This window comes from Endocarpon pusillum, assembly GCF_000464535.1.
Source record: "Endocarpon pusillum Z07020 unplaced genomic scaffold scaffold4400, whole genome shotgun sequence".
NCBI classification, from domain to species: Eukaryota; Fungi; Ascomycota; class Eurotiomycetes; order Verrucariales; family Verrucariaceae; genus Endocarpon; species Endocarpon pusillum.
The window spans coordinates 17506-35603 of NW_006916432.1; the positions used below are offsets into that span (position 1 = coordinate 17506).

The following is an 18098-nucleotide window of genomic DNA, read 5'->3' on the forward strand; positions in this document are numbered from 1 at the left end:
TAATCATATCCCGTAATATAACATACCGGCCATGATCTCGATCTATCAGCAAGGCCTTCTAGCTTTTCTCGCCTTCAGTCCCTTCCTCACGTCCGCCTTGGTCATTCTTCCCGAAGCGGTCTCCAACCTTGAAGTCCGGTCCTCATATCGGCCCGCACAACAGCCCATTTCCCCCCAATCTCCAAGTTCAACCATAACACCCCTTCCCCTCGTTATCTGGCATGGACTAGGTGATTCCTTTGACGCCGACGGCATCAAAGAGGCGGTCTCAATCGCCGAAGCTATCAATGAAGGCACGTACGTCAAAACTGTCCAGCTTGGCAAAGATGGCCCATCCGATCGAAGCGCCACCTTCTTTGGCAACGTGACGGAACAGATCGAAGAAGTCTGCAACCAGCTGGCGAGCGACAACATTCTCCGCACCGCCCCCGCCATCAACGCTCTGGGCTTCAGCCAGGGCGGCCAATTCCTGAGGGCCTACGTTGAGCGATGCAATTTCCCACCCGTGCGGAACCTCGTCACCTTCGGCAGCCAGCACAACGGGATCAGCGACTTCCAGGGCTGCGCCTCTGTGTTCGATCTGATATGCCAAGCTGCGAATGGCTTGCTCAAACTCGGAACGTGGTCGGACTTCGTCCAGAGCCGATTGGTACCAGCCCAATACTTCCGTGACCCGGAAAATCTGCCACACTACCTCAAATCCAGCAATTTCCTTGCCGATGTGAACAATGAGAGGGCGCTCAAGAACAAGACTTACGCGGATAATATTGCGAGTCTGAATAAGTTCGTGATGTATATGTTTGCGGACGACACGACGGTGATTCCGAAGCAGAGCGCGTGGTTTGCAGAGTACAACAAGACGAGTGAAGTGGTGACGCCTTTAGCGGAGAGGCAGATGTACAAGGAGGATTGGATTGGGTTGAGGAGGTTGGCGGAGAAGGGCGGATTGGTGTTTGATTTGCTGGAGGGCGAGCATATGCGCTTTAGCGATAAGGATCTGAAGAGGGTGCTGCGCGAATACTTTGGACCTGTGAGGATTGATGAAGATGGCAGTATATGGGACGATGTGGATTTGGGTAGATCACCACAGGATGAGCTATGAGAGCCTTGGACAATGTACCGACTTACTACAACACCTACTGCTACGATAAACGTTCGATAAATAAGGATTTCCGCGGATCCAAAAATTTTCATACACAACCTCCACTGCTATGAAGTGCTTGACCGAAGCTTTTTTCTCTATCGGAAGAGGTCTATAAGCACCCTGTAAAGATCTGCAGAGTAGAGATCTGCGAAGTACGCTTCTCGAACAACGGCGCCGTAATCTGGCCCCGCAGAGGCTTATTCGCCAACGTAGAGGTTGTGGACCAGGCCCATGAGAAGTAGATTTCTTGAAAGAATGATCGAAAAGTTTCTGGTGTGTATTCGTGGAGGCACTTCAGATCATAGCAATCGCATCCGGACGCGGATTCCACGACGCTTCTGAGCTCACTAGGAGCGAGAAAAAACCACGTCACCTTCGAATGCATGCTTGAGTGGAGTGATATGGGGTAGAAACGTGGAGTGGGGGTTGGAAGAGGGAGGAGAACAGGTTGCATTTAGGTATGAGTTTGCAAATTGAAGTAGCTGTGAAAGGATGACGCTATGCTAGGGCGAAGATGATCAAAGACGGATTCTAGGGGATGAAAAGCAGCTTGTAATGCGATCAGACGTAACGCCTTGCAGGGCGTTTGCTAAGTAACGGTACGACGCACGTCAAACTCGGACATCCTTCATCCTCAGCTGCAACTGCTTCCCTCTTCGACCACTGTTCGACGTACACACCGCTCTAGCCACTCGAACAGAACAACCACGGATCACATCAACTCCTCATCCTCGTCGCTCATTTCCCAAACCGAGTACAAGCTGTCAGCATTGTTGCTTGGATCAACTGCTCGGAAAACCAGAAACACAGTGCCCTCACGATAAGGAGCAAGAGAACTTCCACCAATCGGTTGACTTGTGCTTGCTTTGGGTCGATTTGAGAGTCGGCGCCATAGGTTGAGTATGGCCTTCATAAGCCACTTCATCGGAATTACTGGCAATCTCAGGACGAAAACGACTGTGGATAGGATGGCTTTTCCGGCAACAATGGATTTGCTGAATATTATGATTCCAACCAGCATTACCACATCCCAGTAATTGAACATGACCTTTCCGAGCCAGAGGGTCACAACTAAGCACCAGACATCGATCTTCACCCATGCCCAAAATATGGACCGGGTCTCGGGGTCAAAAAGATTCTTCGTAATGAAGTCGCGCATTGGGAAGAACCAGGTTACGAGGGACAAGAACATAATCCCCGAACATACGACGAGACCAAGGGCGATGTCCTTGAGTATCAGCCAGACTCCTGATCCTTGTCGCACTGGCTTGCGAGGTTGCTTCCAACAATCGTATTCGGAGTAGATGATTGTGCATTTGTAAACGCGTTCTCCGTGATGTTGCTGATGAGTAACTTCTGATCCCTCCATCAGGACTGAGTTGGAGCTGTGGATGTTAATAGGCATCTTGATAGAGTGCGTTTGATCTAGGTGATTCAATGCGGTTTGTTGGGCTGTCAATAGATGATTGTGATGATTTGAAGATGGTGCTGGTGGAAAGGAAGATATTGAGAGGATGAGAAGAATGACTATTTGTACTTTGCAAATAGCCTGCTCACCCATAGGAGGAATCAAATAGAAGAGAAAATGTCTTTGAAGTAGATAAAAAAAAGCACCGCGATAGTGTCAGGAACTTGGTCAAGCTAGGAGTGGACCAGATAGCAGAGACAACGTCTTTGAAGCAGACAAAGAAGCACCGCAAGAGTATTAGGAACAGGACGCAACAATGGAATGATATCATGACAGCCATTTTGTGAGAAGTATATTCTTTCCAAGTCCCTTAGAGTTACAAATAAATCTTTTTTCTTTGACTTGCAAGCTGAATTTACAACCTCAAGATCTTGTCTTAAAGAAAGCTCCTTGTAATGATTGAAAGGTCCGGGTGTGTTTTGAAAGACACCGCGTCTAGTATACACTGGTTTTATTGTAAGCAGTACATGTCAGTAGGAGAGTGAGCATAATTTCAAAATTCATTTTGAGGCGAAAAGGAAATCCCATGAAGGAAGTACATCAATTTGTAAGCATGTTTCGGTAAGGCAAAATATATGATGATCTGGGTTGATTGATGGTTATGCATTGAGACATAAGGCTAGATCTAAGGATTAGAAAGGAAACGGCACGATGAGAGAACAAACAATCGCGACCTACTAGACTTACTCCTGAGACAAAGTCCTCAACATGGAGTGACTCACTTTCCCCCTTCCTTCATCCCTCCAAAGGACCAATTCGTAATGTCTGTTTTCCTCCTCAGCGAGAAGAGGTCATCTCCATTGACATCCTTGGCTGATGCTCGACACGGATGGCCTCGGTCATCTCACAGTGATGATAGGAAGGAGGTACCGAGTGGACGACCCGGCTTTCGCTGTGCATCAGCCTTACCCAGAGCAATACCCGCGTCGAAGGCAAGCTTGCCGAGCCAAAGTGCCAGAACTGAAAGACGCATGCAGACCTTCCAGCGGCGCCAAAATTCCAACGAAGAAAAGAAGCCTAGCTGTTGCGTGAGGTAGATAGACGCCAGGATTTCCAAGATCTCACCAATCACCATCACAATCCCCGCCGACATGATCAAGGTGAAGAGGACGTCTTTGAGCGTTGGCCAGACTGTGCCTTCTTGTTGCTCGGCCTTTCGGTGTTTGAAGAGATAAACATTTTTGGGTTGGCGCCGACAGCCGTACTCGGAATCAGTAACTGTGTTTTTTCGATTGCAACCACATGAACATGTAGAGGCTAGTATGGAAGGTGTTGAGGACAGCTCTGCGAATGAGTTCCGAGGGGGCTTCCCATATGGGTAGCCCGACTTCTGAGCAGACACAGAAATTTCGTAAGACAGCTTCGGATCTGAACTGCTCGAGCTCGGGGCGGATGTAGACATTTTGGGAGACTGGTTTTAATCTTGGTGGTTCAAGAGCTCTTGCTGGCCTATTGCTGGATGTGTGAGATGCAAAGATAAGGTGTCTAAGATGAAAAGAACTTGCAAAGAACGACACAGGGTATTTATACTTTCTACCGTCGAGCAAGACAAGAAATGAATCAAATACAAGGACAATGCCTTTATAACACACAAAAAGAAACGGCTGTCAACATCAAAGAAAGCACATCACAAAGGGACAAAATCCACAAGTACTTGCATGTTCGATGGAAAACACGTTATTTCGAGCTTGTTCAAGCAGCAGCCAAAATGGGGTTTCTTAAATATTCACACGAAAACTATGACAAAGAGAACATTGGATGGATGTCGATGAAGAGGATAGCGAAACACTGGTAGGAAGGGGGGAATAAGATCTGGAAAATGATGGAATTATCGCCTTTGTAAAAGACAACAATAGTGATATCTCGTTGCATTGCCATTGTCTGCGTTCTTGTCCGCGTTCTTCTCCAAGCAGGCAGCCGAGGCATTTCCGGAGGCCAACTTCCCCAGAGCCTGGACCCCAACCCCCACAATGCTCACTCGCTGCCCGGGAAACCCCTGCCCTGGCTCTGTGCATCCCGCACTCCATTTCGGATCCTGCATTGAACCCTTGAATGACTTTTGGACTACGTTGATTGGTTAGGCAGAGAGCTTGACCTAGGCATCTTCCAGCGACAAGAACCCAAGGGCGGCTCTTTCTGCGACATAGGTAGTAAATGAAGAGGACAAGATTGCCCACTCTTTTCCAGAGACTGTCCGCAATCAGTTTCACTTTTTCGCATCTTACCCAAGGCAGCCACACCACTTCTCTGGATGAACCAGTCACGTCACCTCCGAATGCACATGATACGCTGATAGTCTCACCTTTATCGCATGCACACCTCACATCCGATCATCTGTCCTCGATCCTCAACACTCCTCTCTGACTCGAACAAGCGTCATGGACTACCCAAGAAGAAGTGCACGCCTGTCGCCGCATGCGAGCAACAGTTCACAGCCAGGTGAGACCTCGGCCGCCGCATTTGGAAGGAGTTCGCAAACGTCCAGCACTACAACCACTTCATATCCGAGCCCTACCAATGATACGAGAAATGAGCAGATTATACCACAGCTTCCTCAACAACCTCGATACACACCGCAGCTTCAAGTTCAACCCACCATGTCACAGTCCCACCTTCATGCACCTCTCCCATCCCCGTCCGCAGGCGAGATAGACTCTTGCTTCGCTCGTCCACACCCTCAACTAAATCCATATCAGTCTTTACATCCGCAACAGCAGCAGCAACAAACACCCACTTCGCAGCCACTTTCCGATCAGAATCAACGTCAATCACACCATAATTCCTTCTCACAAAATAACAACAACTTTGGTCAGGCAGGGATTATGCCAACCAACTTCCTGGCAGAGGCTGCTAAGCGGGCACAAATGGCTTGCTTAATGCGAGATTTGGGCGATGTGTCGTTATGAGTCTCTATTAGCTGGAAGCATTCAATAATCAGTACATTCCTCCTAGCCTTGATAGAGAGAGAGAGAAACTCCCGCTTGGGAGAAATGTTCGCTCTGCTCCATTTTGCATTGTGATTTAGGGAGAATGGCATTACCGTACTGGTGGTGGGTGGCGTTTGCATGAAAGCTTGTGTTGCTACGCAGTCATAGACTGACCATGTTTTCCTGTACTGTACAATGTCCACTTCCTTTTTCAGTCACCTCGTCTTTAGGACTTTTGACAGAATCAAAGTTTAGACTCTCCTCTTTCGGCAACATACAGTGCAGGGTGCGAATGCATTGCTTTCGCTTGGCTTTGATGGCTACTTAACGACCGAAGCAGCGGCGTTGATCCATGTGAATGGGCTATCTTGCTCAGTGCCTACGACCTTTCACGTGCTCTTCGTATTGCCTTGTGCGGCCCAGCAGGCTATATGATGGTACTCTCAAAACTCCACAGCTTTGTGGAAAACAATAAGGCGGCTGCATGAGCGTGAATCTTCTTATTCCCCTTCCGCTGTTAAACAGCTCGATAATGTGGCATATGCAAAACTCTACAATGCTGCATAGAGTAAATGAGCTTGACCGAGTAGGCCGAATTTCTGATTCTGCAGCAAATCTACTTCAAGGGTGCTGGCTTCCGAAGCATTCTTGGAAGCGGAATCCCGACTTGGATGGAGCTGCTGTGCTGAGTCAACCTGCCCATTTGACTAAGTGTGCAGGCTCCTAAGCATGATCCCTACAAACTCTTAGTCACTGACAGCAACTTGAAGATCATTCAGCACCCCAGGATGACCACTGTCCGCACAAATCGTAACCAGTGGCCATACTGCAGTTCGGTGCGACTGTTAGTAGTGATGAACTTTTTGCCTGTATGAACCCCTTTCAGCTCTCTCCTGAGCTATGGAGATTCGCCCTTCTTCTCGCCGTTCTCATTTACTATAAAACAGCGTACAAGCTGGTTGCAAAGTTCATGGACTGTGTTACTTCGACCTCGTCGAAGCCACAATCAAATCCGCAGCTGAAAGCATCAAATTCAAGCAAGCTTTCTACCTCTCCCCAAATGTCCTCATTTCATCGTCGATTTCTCTCTCCGGCGTCCAACTCGACCTCCGAAAATATGACTACTATGGAGCCAACGGACAAGCTGCCACCAAGCAAGAATGAAGCGGCTCGTTCTGCAAAACGTTTCCTTCTCTCCAATATCCGCGATGATTGGACCTATCCTTTGTCAGAGCCTCAGACCTCTCAGGAGCCCACATATCGAGAGCCTCTAGACTATCGAATACGCGAAGAGGGCTCGTCAGATCCGGAGCCCCTCTCTGATGAGCCCCATGATGCACGCGACCCTATGGTCTTCACGGATTCAGACCCCTACAAATTTGAAAATCCTGATGCAATTGCGAGGACGATAATTCAGAGAAAGCGGAAACGGCGGAGGTTGTTCAAAGAGGAGCTCGGATGGAATGATGGCTTGAGAACATGGGTGGACCGCAGGAATGCATGGTGTGGTGCTGTTGAAAAAAGACCAAGAAAAGTAAAGGGACGAATCCCCAATCATGAAGAGAATGGTTGCAGTGTCTCGACTGCAACTAATTCTTCAATGCCGCTCTCACCAGTTTCCCAGGTTTCTGCAACGTCATCCTCTCCGGTGCATTCCGCCTCGGATTCTGAGGACAACCGCGACACCGATCGCCCAGATGAGGGTCAAGGGCCATTACTTCCTATATACCCATCGTTGCTACCAGAGGACAACATAATCCGTTCCTCCATCAAACCAACCATGTACCCAGCTATCTATAGCAAGGTCGTGTTGCAGAGCCTCACTCCTACGGTACCTGTCCACCTCCCTGACATGATAGGGGCTCTTGTGCTGGGGTGGAAATCTGAAGGCAACTGGCCTCCTAAGAGCGCTGTTCCAACAACATCCATAATCCAAGAAGGCGGCAGACGTGCATCGGAGCTGTTGAAATTCCGCCGACGTGAAAACGTTGTCGCAGAGAAAGGACGAATGCGGAAGGGCGTAGGGGCTGTGAAAAAAGCTCTAGGGCTAAGGACCTCGAGCGGTGAAACAAATGGAGGAGATCTGAGGTTTGAAGATGAAGGCAGCAGACGAAACAGTAACCCGGACAAGTCCGGTTTGGTCGATGGAGATACGCCAGCCCCAGATTGACCGACTTTAATAATCACGATTTATTGTTAACGACTTGCGGGAACGACAAATTAAGGATCGTTTCTACACATAGCTTCTCGTCTCGAGGACGGGAAAAAGGCGAAAGTTGCACATCAGAAATCTGGGCTGCGAATTTGACGGATGGTCCTGACTCGTGCTCATCACCTGACATCCGTCCAACGGTGTATTGTCCAACGGTGTATTTTTTATCCCTGTGGTTCCAAGTTTTTCCTCATGCCGCAACGAGTATTCCAGCTGTCTGGTCAGTCTGGCCTGGGTGCAGCGAGCGCCGGCGACGTTTACGCTGCCGGAGACTACCGCCTTACACGCCGCTAGTGCGAACTACCGAGCATACGTGTGTCTCGGTGCAAGTCAGCGAAGGCAAAGCCTAAGTGCGTGCGCCCAAGGTACCTGTCACAACATGAAATTATGGCTGTCCTCATCCAATGCGAGGTTGCGATCTTCCATTGGCCATGCATTATGCAATGCCAACGCATCATCAGAGCAGAGAGCAGGGTCACCAGGTGGACTATTTGGTTGAAGGACTTTGGGGGTAGTGTGTACACAGTCGATGAATTCGAGCAACCGCCACTGCTTCCCTGAAAGGGCGTGGTCTTGAGCGCACTAGTATCCGGAGGACCTGGTGCTCCTACGTTTTCAAACTGCAAGGCTGCTCTCAAATGGCCATCAATCTGTCTTGGTTGCGGACGTAGATGGATCCCTTCTCTCCAAGTTGGGGCAGCTACAGTGGGATCAAGAGCTGCTGGTGAGGCCTCACGACAGTTGCTATCTCAGTCGTGGGCTTGACCGGTCCACATAAAGACATCAAGTGCTGTTATGCTTTCTACGCATTGTGTTACCAACGCTCAGCAAAGTTCTTCAAGGCCCCCTGCAGCGCCAGAAGCTCCACGGTACCTTATTATCTAGTGGATGAAAAATGCCAATCTACTTCTTAGCTGCACAGCTAGGGCTCTCAGAGGTCTTCCGCTTGTAATTTCACGCCAGGTACAAGAGCACAAGTATCAGCAAACTGCAGTCAATCTCTCGGTGATATATATGCTCACTCACCTACCGAGGAGATATCAAGGTAAGCTGTTCCGAACGACGACTGATATCGGATCCGGCCTCGCAGAATGAATCCCTATCATTCACTAATCACTATCATTCCCTTCGCCAACCCCGCCTCCAACCGGCCCCAAACCCGCCCGCATTCTAGTAGCTCCACAAGCTCTTCTTGCCCCGCTACATCTGCATATCTCAATTAGGAATCTTCCATACCCTTATCCTTAACATCATCACAGATCTTCTTCAAGTGCTCAGTTGCTTACAGGCTCCGCTTTAAACAACCAAGGTCATTCCAAAACAAATCAAAAGTCATTGCCATCATGTCTGATCTACCATCCAAGATGAAGGCGCTCAGGTATGTTTCCAATTGGGTCATACCACCCCGCTTCTCATCTGTCAACACGACACAAAGAGCTGGGACGATGACATGACAAGAAGCCCGCGAGAGTCATTGTATACTCCATTCAAGAATTCATGCCGTTCTATCCCGTTAACCAGCTCGCTTCCCTAACAGGTACTCCAAGCCGGAGGAATACGATGTTGTCGAAGTCGATCTCCCCAAACTCCGAGACAACGATGTCCTCGTCAAGGTCAAAGCCTGCGGTGTCTGTGGTACGGACCTACACATCCACGAGGGTGAATTCCTCGCCAAATTCCCCCTTATTCCCGGCCATGAGACGGTCGGTGTCGTCGCAGCTCTGGGCAAGGGCGTGAAAGGCTTCAAGGTTGGAGAACGAGTCTGTGCAGACAACTCAGAACTCTGCGGAGAATGTTTCTACTGCCGTCGCGGCGAGCTCTTACTCTGCGAGAATTTCGAAGCCCATGGTGTCACCTTGGATGGCGGGTTTGCAGAGTATTGTGCTTATCCTGGTACCTACAACCATGCCCTCCCTCCACCCCCGTCAAACGTGCCCCCCCATTGCAAACAAACTGACAGGTCCTCCTACCTAGCCGGCCGGGTCTTCCCGATCAAGAACCTCTCCGACGTCGACGCCACCCTCCTCGAACCGGCCTCCTGCGCCGCCCACGGCCTCGACACGATCGCGCCCAAGATGGGTTCCTCGGTGCTCATGTTCGGCGCCGGTCCCACCGGTCTCGTGCTCGCCCAGATGCTACGTCAGAACGGCGGTTGCCACGTCGTCATCGCCGCACCCGAGGGTCTCAAGATCGACCTGGCCAAGAGCCTCGACGCGGCGGACGAATACGTCGCCCTCAGCCGCTCCGACCCGAAACCCATGTTCGACAAGATCAAGTCCGACAACCCCTACGGCTTTGACATCGTGGTCGAGGCGACCGGCAGCGTCAAGATCTTGGAGGATGCCATCAACTACTGCCGGCGCGGCGGCAAGTTGGTCGTCTACGGCGTGTATGCGAACAAGGATCGCGTCAGTTGGCCGCCGAGCAAGATCTGTAAGTTTGCGAACCCCCCCTTTCCTTTCCCATCACCTTCATTGCAGGGTGGAAGGGGGGTAGTATCCGTTTTTTTTCTTTCTTCTTTTCTCGAGCTAACACTGTTTCATCTGCAGTCGGTGACGAAATCACCATCCTGGGCTCCTTCTCCGAGACGTACAAATTCCCGGCCGCGATCGACTATCTCGACAGCGGCAAGGTCAAGGTGCATGGCATCGTCAACAAGACGTTCAAGCTCGATCAGTGGAAGGAGTGTCTGGAGGCCATGCGGAATAAGAGCGCCATCAAGGCTGCTATTACCTTTGATTAGCTCCAACTAACATAAAGTCCAAGACTGGGGTTTGGAGAAAAGTCGGATTTAGGCTTTGGAGATATATAGGTGGCGGGCGGGCAGGCAGGCTGGTGAGGTAGGGCAATGATGTCTGTCGTGAGGATGATTGAAGATGTGTCAGATATATATATACATATATGTCGCAAGTAGTCATATACACACATTTTCAGGAACATACTGGTATTGATTGACCTACTGAACAGAATTTCCAGTCAGTGAGTGTAGCCCTTAAACCATCTATCGTCACCCCTCCTCTCCACCTCCCGCACCTCCTCCCTCCCTCACCCTCGCCCTCTCCCTCTCCTCCATCTTCCCCCGCTTCTTCATCCCCTTCATACTCCTCCTCGGCCTCGCCTTGAGGCTACTTTTCCTCGTCTTCCTCTGCCCCGGCTTCCTGGCCCCATGGATCAGCATCCACGCCCCCATCGTGCGGCGCTGACCGACAGATCGGCCTTCGGGCGTGAAGACCTCGATTTGAGGCGTGGGGAACTCGTCTTCTTGGCATCTGCTGCCGTGGTATCTTGGGTTGTTGTAGGGCCGGCTCGGTGAAGAGATCGAGAACGGCGCAGGTGGGGGTGGTGGGGACGGGTCGTCGAGGATGGACAATGCATCTCTCCTTCGGCCTGCACCTACATCTGCACCTCCTCCATTCCACTCTTTATCACTGTTTTGTCTCGTCTCCGCCTGGCCTTCTTCGTGTTGAACCCCCCGCCTCCTTCGATGCCTAACCTGACAGACCAACTCCACCCACCCAACGCCCTCAAGCAGGATGTCTGTCCCCTTGACTCTGAACGGCAGCTTGCTCAACGGCACCCCGGCCCTCAACAATGCCCCAGATCTAGATTTCGTCACGTCGGTATCCAGCGCAAAGATACCGGCTGACTTGATCGATTCCCCTGCTTCGGGGGCTAGGAGGGTTTTGATGCCTGATTCACGAAGCTGTCGTTGCGTCATGTCGGCTTTCTCGGTTGATGTGACGTGGACGGGGAGCGGAGTGAAGGGGTAGGCTAGGATGACGGTTTCGTCGTTGGGGTTCGAGGTTGGTGTTGTGAGGGGAGTGATGCGCATTAGACCGCCGCCTAGGAGGAGCGATTGGCCTTGTTTGAGGACGTGTTGGGTGACGGTGGGGCGGTGTTCCATTAGGAGGGTGCGGTGGTGTTCGGGGGTGACGTAGTGGGAGAGGTTGCCGCGGGGGAGGCCTGGGAGGTCGATGAGTTCACCTTTGGGGTTGGTGCGGGAGGGGCCGAAGGGGAGGCGGATCGGGGAGGCGGTCGTTCCTGGAAGAGGAGAAACAAGGGGGAGGGTTGGGTAGGGCGTTGAGGGTTGGGGTGGAGGGAGGAGGGAGGATTCGGAGAAGAGGACATGGTCTGGTGTGTCTGTTAAGGAAGATGGGGGGGCTGATAGGAGGTGTGAATAGTCTTGTTCTGCGTCTTTTTGCAATTGAGAGTAGATGGGTGCTTGTTCGTCATGGCCTTTTGGAAAGAGAACCTCAAAGAGGTTACTTTTGCCCACGTTGAACTTGCCGACCATCCAGTTACCGCCTCCGCGCTCGTATATGGACTCTTTGATTTCCTTTGTCCACCACCCCCTTTTGGCACTGACAAGATGAACATTTCCCAATCGCATATCCTGTCCCTTGCGGCCGAGAGCGTCCCGAAGCACGGATATGAAGTATGGCATGAGAGAATCGACCATCTCCTTTTGCGGAGCTAAGAGATCTGATCGCGTTATGATGAATGAGATGGTTGGCTTGGTGGAGAAGTCGTGCTGCGATCGCCTGTTCTGACTTCGAGGACGGGCAAGTGAAAGCCGGTTGAAGATTGATGGTGTGAGGGAAAGAGGGAAGTCCGCGGCATCGAGAACGTGGTAGACATGGTTTCGACGAAAAGGTGACTCTTCTATGGTTTCTGCGATGGATTCAATGGTCGGATGGGCAATTGGCACCCCTTTCGACTGGTGAAGTAAATTGTGGCAGCGATCGCAGAAGGGAACATTTTGTTCAACAACGGCCTGCCGATCTTGCTGTCCCTGGTCTAGATCTAAGCCTGTGATCCTGGGCCTCAGATCCTGCTGCTGGGAGTCATCTTCGAGCAGTTTCTCCTGGTCTGCGCCGGCTCGGACCACTTCGTGCTCACTAACAGCCCGCACGCGTTTGGCGAGGCGTATGTAGTCCTTGACTGACTTCCTCGATCTTGTATAAAAGCCAGCTTCATCTGCATTTACCTCTTGAGTCAGAGCACCACAACCGGGGCAAGAAACCGGCAGATGACCCAGTGACGCTGGCGCTCTGTTGGTGGGAGCATAGGCAGGACTTCGGAAAGGCTCCCATGATGAAAATGAGGTTTCAGCAGGTGGATCGAGGGAGATAGTTTCATGCTGTGGTACCGAAGCTGGTACGGCCTGACGAAGGACAGGGGATCGATGAATGGTGAGATCGCGCTGCTGAATTCGCGGCAAACGAGTTCGGCTAACGATTCTGTTCACGACCTTGTTGGGAGGGCCAAGGTCAAGGGACACGAGCTGACGTCTCACTTCTTGTTGAAAAAGAAGAACCGCCTGGGGGGATATCTTCATGCTTAAACTGCGGTTGTCTTGCTGAGTGCTTCAAGCTGCTCGTCAAATTGGATTCAGTAGAAAAAATGTTCTTGGCAGCCAAGACTGGCGCAAGTCAGTCACTTACCCAACCAGGCAAGGTGCAGATTACATAAGTGCCATTTTACTTTTCTATATTCAGCGCCGTGATTCGTTTCCCCCCGATGATCAATAAAGCCAAAGCATAAGCTTGCGAATACGCAGTAAGAGACCTGTAACTACCAGTCTTCGGTGGGTCTAAAATGCTCTAGATTACGGTATGGGTAAACTAGGGTGGTGGCTTAGGAACACCTCAGCGCAGAGCCCTCATGAGGGTCTTCTCAATCGCAGCAAGACTCTCCTGGTTTGAAGTCATGCTCGCCATGAGGTAGAGCACATTGCCCAGCACACGTGAGTGCACAACGAAACCTCCATCTGAAATACCAAACAACGTGCTCTGCAGATCTGCTGCCGCATTAGATGTATATCCGCTCTGACCATCTTCCGTCTTCAGATATATTGCCAAGACAGACCCCAGGGCAAACACACCATCCACCTTGTTACTCTCCGACAGACGCTTCACAGAGACTTGATTCCAGAATGACCAGAAGTGCACGCCTTTCTCCGACTCTGAAGGGTTGTATGCCGTTGAAGCCCGCCAGCCATTCTGATAGCCCTGCCAAGCACCATTCTTCTCCAGTTCGCTCAGCATGGCCAGACTTTTTGCGCCAACAGAGCAGCCAACAGCGTGCGCTGTGTAGCTGTGACCATGAAGCAAAGCGTCTTGTTTCTTGTCACTGAGGAACACGTTGAAGATGGACTCGCTCGCTGTAGTGATCGCAAGCGGAAGAAGACCTCCAGTGAGCAGCTTGGCATGTACAGAGATGTCTGGAGCAATATCTTCATCTACTACGTGAGTGTTCTGCGACTTGGATAGGAAAGAGGATGACGATGCACGGCCGAGACGGTAGAGGCCAGTGAAGACTTCGTCGGCGATTATAGGAAGGCCGGACCAATCGAGCGACTTTTCCATGGAGGTCGAAGCTGAGTGTGTAGAGCCTGAGGCCCCAGCAAAGAGTGCTGGGTTCCCACGAATTACTTTGAGGAGTGTGCGCTGGAAGAGAGGATCCACAAAAATCATGCCTCCTGCACCCAACAGAATAGGCTCACAAATCAATGCACCAAATTTGCGCCCTTCATCGACGATCAAGCGCCTCAAAGTAGACATGATGAATTGCTCGTAAATCTCCGAGTGGCCCCGATGGGTTCGAGTATCATAGTCGAAGATATGCTCGAGGCTCTGGAACTGAAACGTTGTTCTTATGCCCATTTCTTGGGGGACCTGCAGCTCCCATACTCCGTTGCGCATCTTCAAGGAAGGAGGGTCAAACCACCATCCCCATGGCTGATACCAGTTGACAGCTTCGTTGTAGGTGCTAGGCTCACTACAATTCATGGTAGCGATGCAGTCTCCGTGATAGCTTCCTTTGAAACCGAGCACACCAATCGGTTCGTCGTCTCGACTCCAACCATATCTCTTGGATGCAGCGCGCAAAGCCATTTTTAGTGCGACTTCTATCCCGGTACTACCATTATCAGAGAAGAAAACGCGGCTCAAACGGGGATTGGCTAGCATGGAGAGCAACTTCGACGACAATTCCAGAGCTGGAGCATGAGCAGCAGAGGCAAACATGACATGTCCATATCGACCAGCGGCATGAGCAGCAGTAAGAGCAAGATCCGGACTCCCATGTCCAAGTCCTTGCGTCCACCAAGATGCTGAACCGTCGAACAGTGGTTCGAGGATTGGCTCTTCAGGCCCCTGTCGGATCGATGCAATTCCTGATTTTTGATGAGGAGCACTGTCGTTCAAGCTGGAAACCGATTTCGGATTGAGTCCCTGGAAGAAGTCTCCGTAAGCTGAGTCAATGGCTAGGATATTTTGAGAAATGCCATGCTGCCTAAAAGGGTGCCAGATGATGGATTCTGCTAGTGCCGGCATAGATGACAGATTCGACACCCGGAAGTAGTGCTTGTGATCTACCAAATCGATTATTTCTGTTATAGAGGTACTATTTGAAACGCTACGGTAATATTCGTTCATCAAATCTTCGTCGTCCTGTGCTTCTTTCTGTCGTGCTGGTGGCTGAGGCAGCGCAAATGTTCTGATGCCATGGCTTCTGAAATGGTCTCGTAGAAACTCATAATTTCCGTAGACCTTGTCGTGGAAGAGAATGACCGAATCAACATCGTATCCACGGAGATGTAGAGATTCGAAGGCAGATATGGTAGATCCTATTCCACCTAACCTGTGATCACCAACAAGACAGACCGGCAACCTCAATGGCCGGTAGAGATCTGCTTGAAGTGTCCCTGATGGGGCAGGAGATAACGATCCACCAGCTGTCTCAAGTACAGCATACCGGAAACCATCTCTGGCTGACCTTTCAATCCATGATTTCACCTTCTCTACGATTGAGACATCTCCAATGTCAGACTATAACGCAAAGTCAGCGGTGGTGCCAACATGCGGTATAGTAAGATATACATTATCATGGCAGCCATTGCTTGGGTTTGGAGCTGATCGTGCGGCAAGATGTGGACTGACGGGCTCTTGAAACTGGTACAGATTTTCTGATTTGACCCCAGGAGCAAATCGAGAAATGTGTCTGACAAGTATCAGCAACACGTTGCACAAGACTAGAAAGGGGCAGCAGGCGTTCAAGAAGCTTGGGAATGACACTTTTGAGAAGAATCTTCCTGGGTCGGTCCATAGGAACAAACACACCTGGTATCAGCATCTTCAACTGGCCCAGTGGAAATTGGCTTCAGATACAACACACCACTCGTGGGCGATTTCCTCTTGAAAGCTTTGCAAAGAAGGGTAGAGACAATTGACTTGCCGACATTTGTGTTAGCTCCGTAGATCTGAAGTGCCCTCAGGTCTCGCCATAGCATTGTGATATTCCCTCGGTCTCGATATGTTGTGGGGACGACGCTCGGGCCTCTGGGCTAGAAATAGATGTACTAAGTCAACCCCTGCCAAGAAAGGCAAATCTTCTCACAAAGACACAACTCCCACCTGCATGTTAGGGTTGCCTTTCTTCGCCAGAGCGTCCGTTGGCAGATGCTTCATGTTTCTGCTCTATGCGAGCGAGGGGAAAGTTGAACTGTGCAAAGGTACGTCTGTTGTACTTGAGCATAAAGGTTGCCATTCGCTTTCCACAATGATTGGTGAGACCAACGCATTGAAGTATTTGGGGGATATTTCCATTCTCTCAACACTTAAGCCTTGGCTGGATTCTGTCCAGATTGATGGACATGGACGAAGAGAAGACTTCTCCTTTACACGCTCAACTGCATCTCCTTCTCGACCGTCGAAAGCAACAATCCAGATTACGAAGCCTCAAAGCCAGTCCCGAAGGGTCAATTGATTTCTCCTCCAATGACTTCCTTTCGCTTTCTTCATCGCCAATCTTGAAGGCTATCTTTCTCGATGAGTTGGAGAACATCCCTCGGCTGGGCAGTACAGGATCAAGGCTCCTTGATGGGAACTCTTCCTATGCCGAGAACCTCGAGCGAGACATTGCTAAGTTTCACAATGGTCCAGCCGGACTTCTCACCAATTCTGGTTTTGATGCCAACGTCGGAATCTTTTCGTGTTTGCCTCAGCCAGGAGACATCGTGGTCTACGATGAGTTGATTCATGCCAGTGTTCATGACGGAATCAAGACATCAAGAGCTGGAGCCAGTATTCCATTTGCTCATAATTCTGTCCTACACCTCAAAACCGTTCTGGAGGCGGTTGTGTCGAAGTCGTCTGCAAGCGTGCCTTTCAACCTGTTCATTGCCGTCGAGAGCGTATACAGTATGGACGGTGACCTTGCTCCTCTGATGGAGATCGTTCAGCTCATCGAAGCACTATTCCCAAACAAGAATGCGCATCTCATTGTGGATGAGGCACACGCAACTGGACTGTATGGGGAAAAGGGAAGAGGTAGGGTGTGCGAACTTGGTCTTGAGAACAAAGTCTTTGTTAGACTCCATACCTTTGGAAAGGCTCTGGCTTGCAATGGTGGTAAGGATGTTGTCCTTCGGCAGAAACACTCAGCTAACGGCTTCCAGCTATAATCCTGTGCACACCAGTCACGCGCCAGTACCTTATCAACTATGCCCGACCACTAATCTACACCACTTTCATGTCATTCCCAGCACTTGCTGCCATCAAAGCTGTTTATACCTTCATGGCCCAGGACAGGACAGAACAGCTAGCCAAAGACTTGACTTCACTCATTACATTGCTATACTCGAACTTAGGGGCATTGAGGGACAAATACAGTGCCTCCAATTCTACCAAAAATCTTCTAAGAATACCTTCTGAATGTCCCAAATCACCCATAATCTCACTGCTCACGTCTGACCCGCGTGGCCTGGCACAATACTGCCAAAGAGCTGGTTTCGTCGTTCGAGCGATAGTGGCACCAACTGTGCCTGAAGGATTTGAGAGGGTCAGGGTTTGTCTTCATGCAGCGAATACATCTGCTCAAGCGGAAAAATTTGTCCAGATCCTCCAGACATGGATTGAGCAGGAAAGTCATAAAAGTCAAAAGCTTTCGGAAGTGGTGGGAGCGAGACTTTGAAAGAATCACGACAATCATGGGCAGGCCTGTACATATGGTTTGAGACTATAATGTTGAGCAAATACAGCACCTGATCTATTAGACAGTGGTCTGAATTATACATAGCTCTACAGTAAGAGAACGAAGAATCCTTCAAATCCAACGGCTACTTCAAAGACAGGGCGTCTACGCTTCCTACAAAGTTCAAGCCCAACTTTGATTAACATCTCCAGAAGTCCTTGATTGACGCCTTCGACTATCAGCCACCCGATCGGCTCCCCTATTCCCGTGAAAGCTTAATTTCAGGGGTACTGCCGCTAAGCAGCCCACCAAATGGCCTTATGCGGGGCAGACCACAACAATATCGTCCCAACTCTTTCTAATCTACCGGTC

At 50.4% G+C, this 18098-nt stretch overlaps 9 protein-coding genes across 9 annotated transcripts; 5 read left to right on the top strand and 4 right to left on the bottom strand.

The window, feature by feature from the left end:
- Positions 1–31: 31 nt before the first annotated feature.
- EPUS_07340 (uncharacterized protein) lies at positions 32–1102 on the top strand (the record flags this gene model as incomplete). The annotated part of the gene is made up of 1 exon (XM_007805646.1): positions 32–1102. One exon carries the CDS (start codon positions 32–34, stop codon positions 1100–1102), a length of 1071 nt encoding a protein of 356 aa, XP_007803837.1.
- Positions 1103–1856: 754 nt separating this feature from the next.
- Positions 1857–2549, bottom strand: EPUS_07341 (uncharacterized protein; the record flags this gene model as incomplete). Its single annotated transcript, XM_007805647.1, has 1 exon — positions 1857–2549. The coding sequence occupies one exon, from the start codon at positions 2547–2549 to the stop codon at positions 1857–1859; it is 693 nt and encodes a 230-aa protein (XP_007803838.1).
- A 907-nt stretch (positions 2550–3456) lies between these two features.
- Positions 3457–4014, bottom strand: EPUS_07342 (uncharacterized protein; the record flags this gene model as incomplete). Its single annotated transcript, XM_007805648.1, has 1 exon — positions 3457–4014. One exon carries the CDS (start codon positions 4012–4014, stop codon positions 3457–3459), a length of 558 nt encoding a protein of 185 aa, XP_007803839.1.
- A 976-nt stretch (positions 4015–4990) lies between these two features.
- On the top strand, positions 4991–5518 carry EPUS_07343 (uncharacterized protein; the record flags this gene model as incomplete). Its single annotated transcript, XM_007805649.1, has 1 exon — positions 4991–5518. One exon carries the CDS (start codon positions 4991–4993, stop codon positions 5516–5518), a length of 528 nt encoding a protein of 175 aa, XP_007803840.1.
- An 892-nt stretch (positions 5519–6410) lies between these two features.
- EPUS_07344 (uncharacterized protein) lies at positions 6411–7709 on the top strand (the record flags this gene model as incomplete). Its single annotated transcript, XM_007805650.1, has 1 exon — positions 6411–7709. One exon carries the CDS (start codon positions 6411–6413, stop codon positions 7707–7709), a length of 1299 nt encoding a protein of 432 aa, XP_007803841.1.
- A 1385-nt stretch (positions 7710–9094) lies between these two features.
- Positions 9095–10494, top strand: EPUS_07345 (uncharacterized protein; the record flags this gene model as incomplete). The annotated part of the gene is made up of 3 exons (XM_007805651.1): positions 9095–9129; positions 9289–10184; positions 10301–10494. 3 exons carry the CDS (start codon positions 9095–9097, stop codon positions 10492–10494), a joined length of 1125 nt encoding a protein of 374 aa, XP_007803842.1.
- Positions 10495–10758: 264 nt separating this feature from the next.
- On the bottom strand, positions 10759–13089 carry EPUS_07346 (uncharacterized protein; the record flags this gene model as incomplete). Its single annotated transcript, XM_007805652.1, has 1 exon — positions 10759–13089. One exon carries the CDS (start codon positions 13087–13089, stop codon positions 10759–10761), a length of 2331 nt encoding a protein of 776 aa, XP_007803843.1.
- Positions 13090–13399: 310 nt separating this feature from the next.
- Positions 13400–16044, bottom strand: EPUS_07347 (uncharacterized protein; the record flags this gene model as incomplete). The annotated part of the gene is made up of 3 exons (XM_007805653.1): positions 13400–15583; positions 15635–15755; positions 15875–16044. 3 exons carry the CDS (start codon positions 16042–16044, stop codon positions 13400–13402), a joined length of 2475 nt encoding a protein of 824 aa, XP_007803844.1.
- Positions 16045–16407: 363 nt separating this feature from the next.
- EPUS_07348 (uncharacterized protein) lies at positions 16408–17726 on the top strand (the record flags this gene model as incomplete). The annotated part of the gene is made up of 2 exons (XM_007805654.1): positions 16408–17164; positions 17212–17726. The coding sequence occupies 2 exons, from the start codon at positions 16408–16410 to the stop codon at positions 17724–17726; spliced, it is 1272 nt and encodes a 423-aa protein (XP_007803845.1).
- Between the last annotated feature and the right edge of the window lie 372 nt (positions 17727–18098).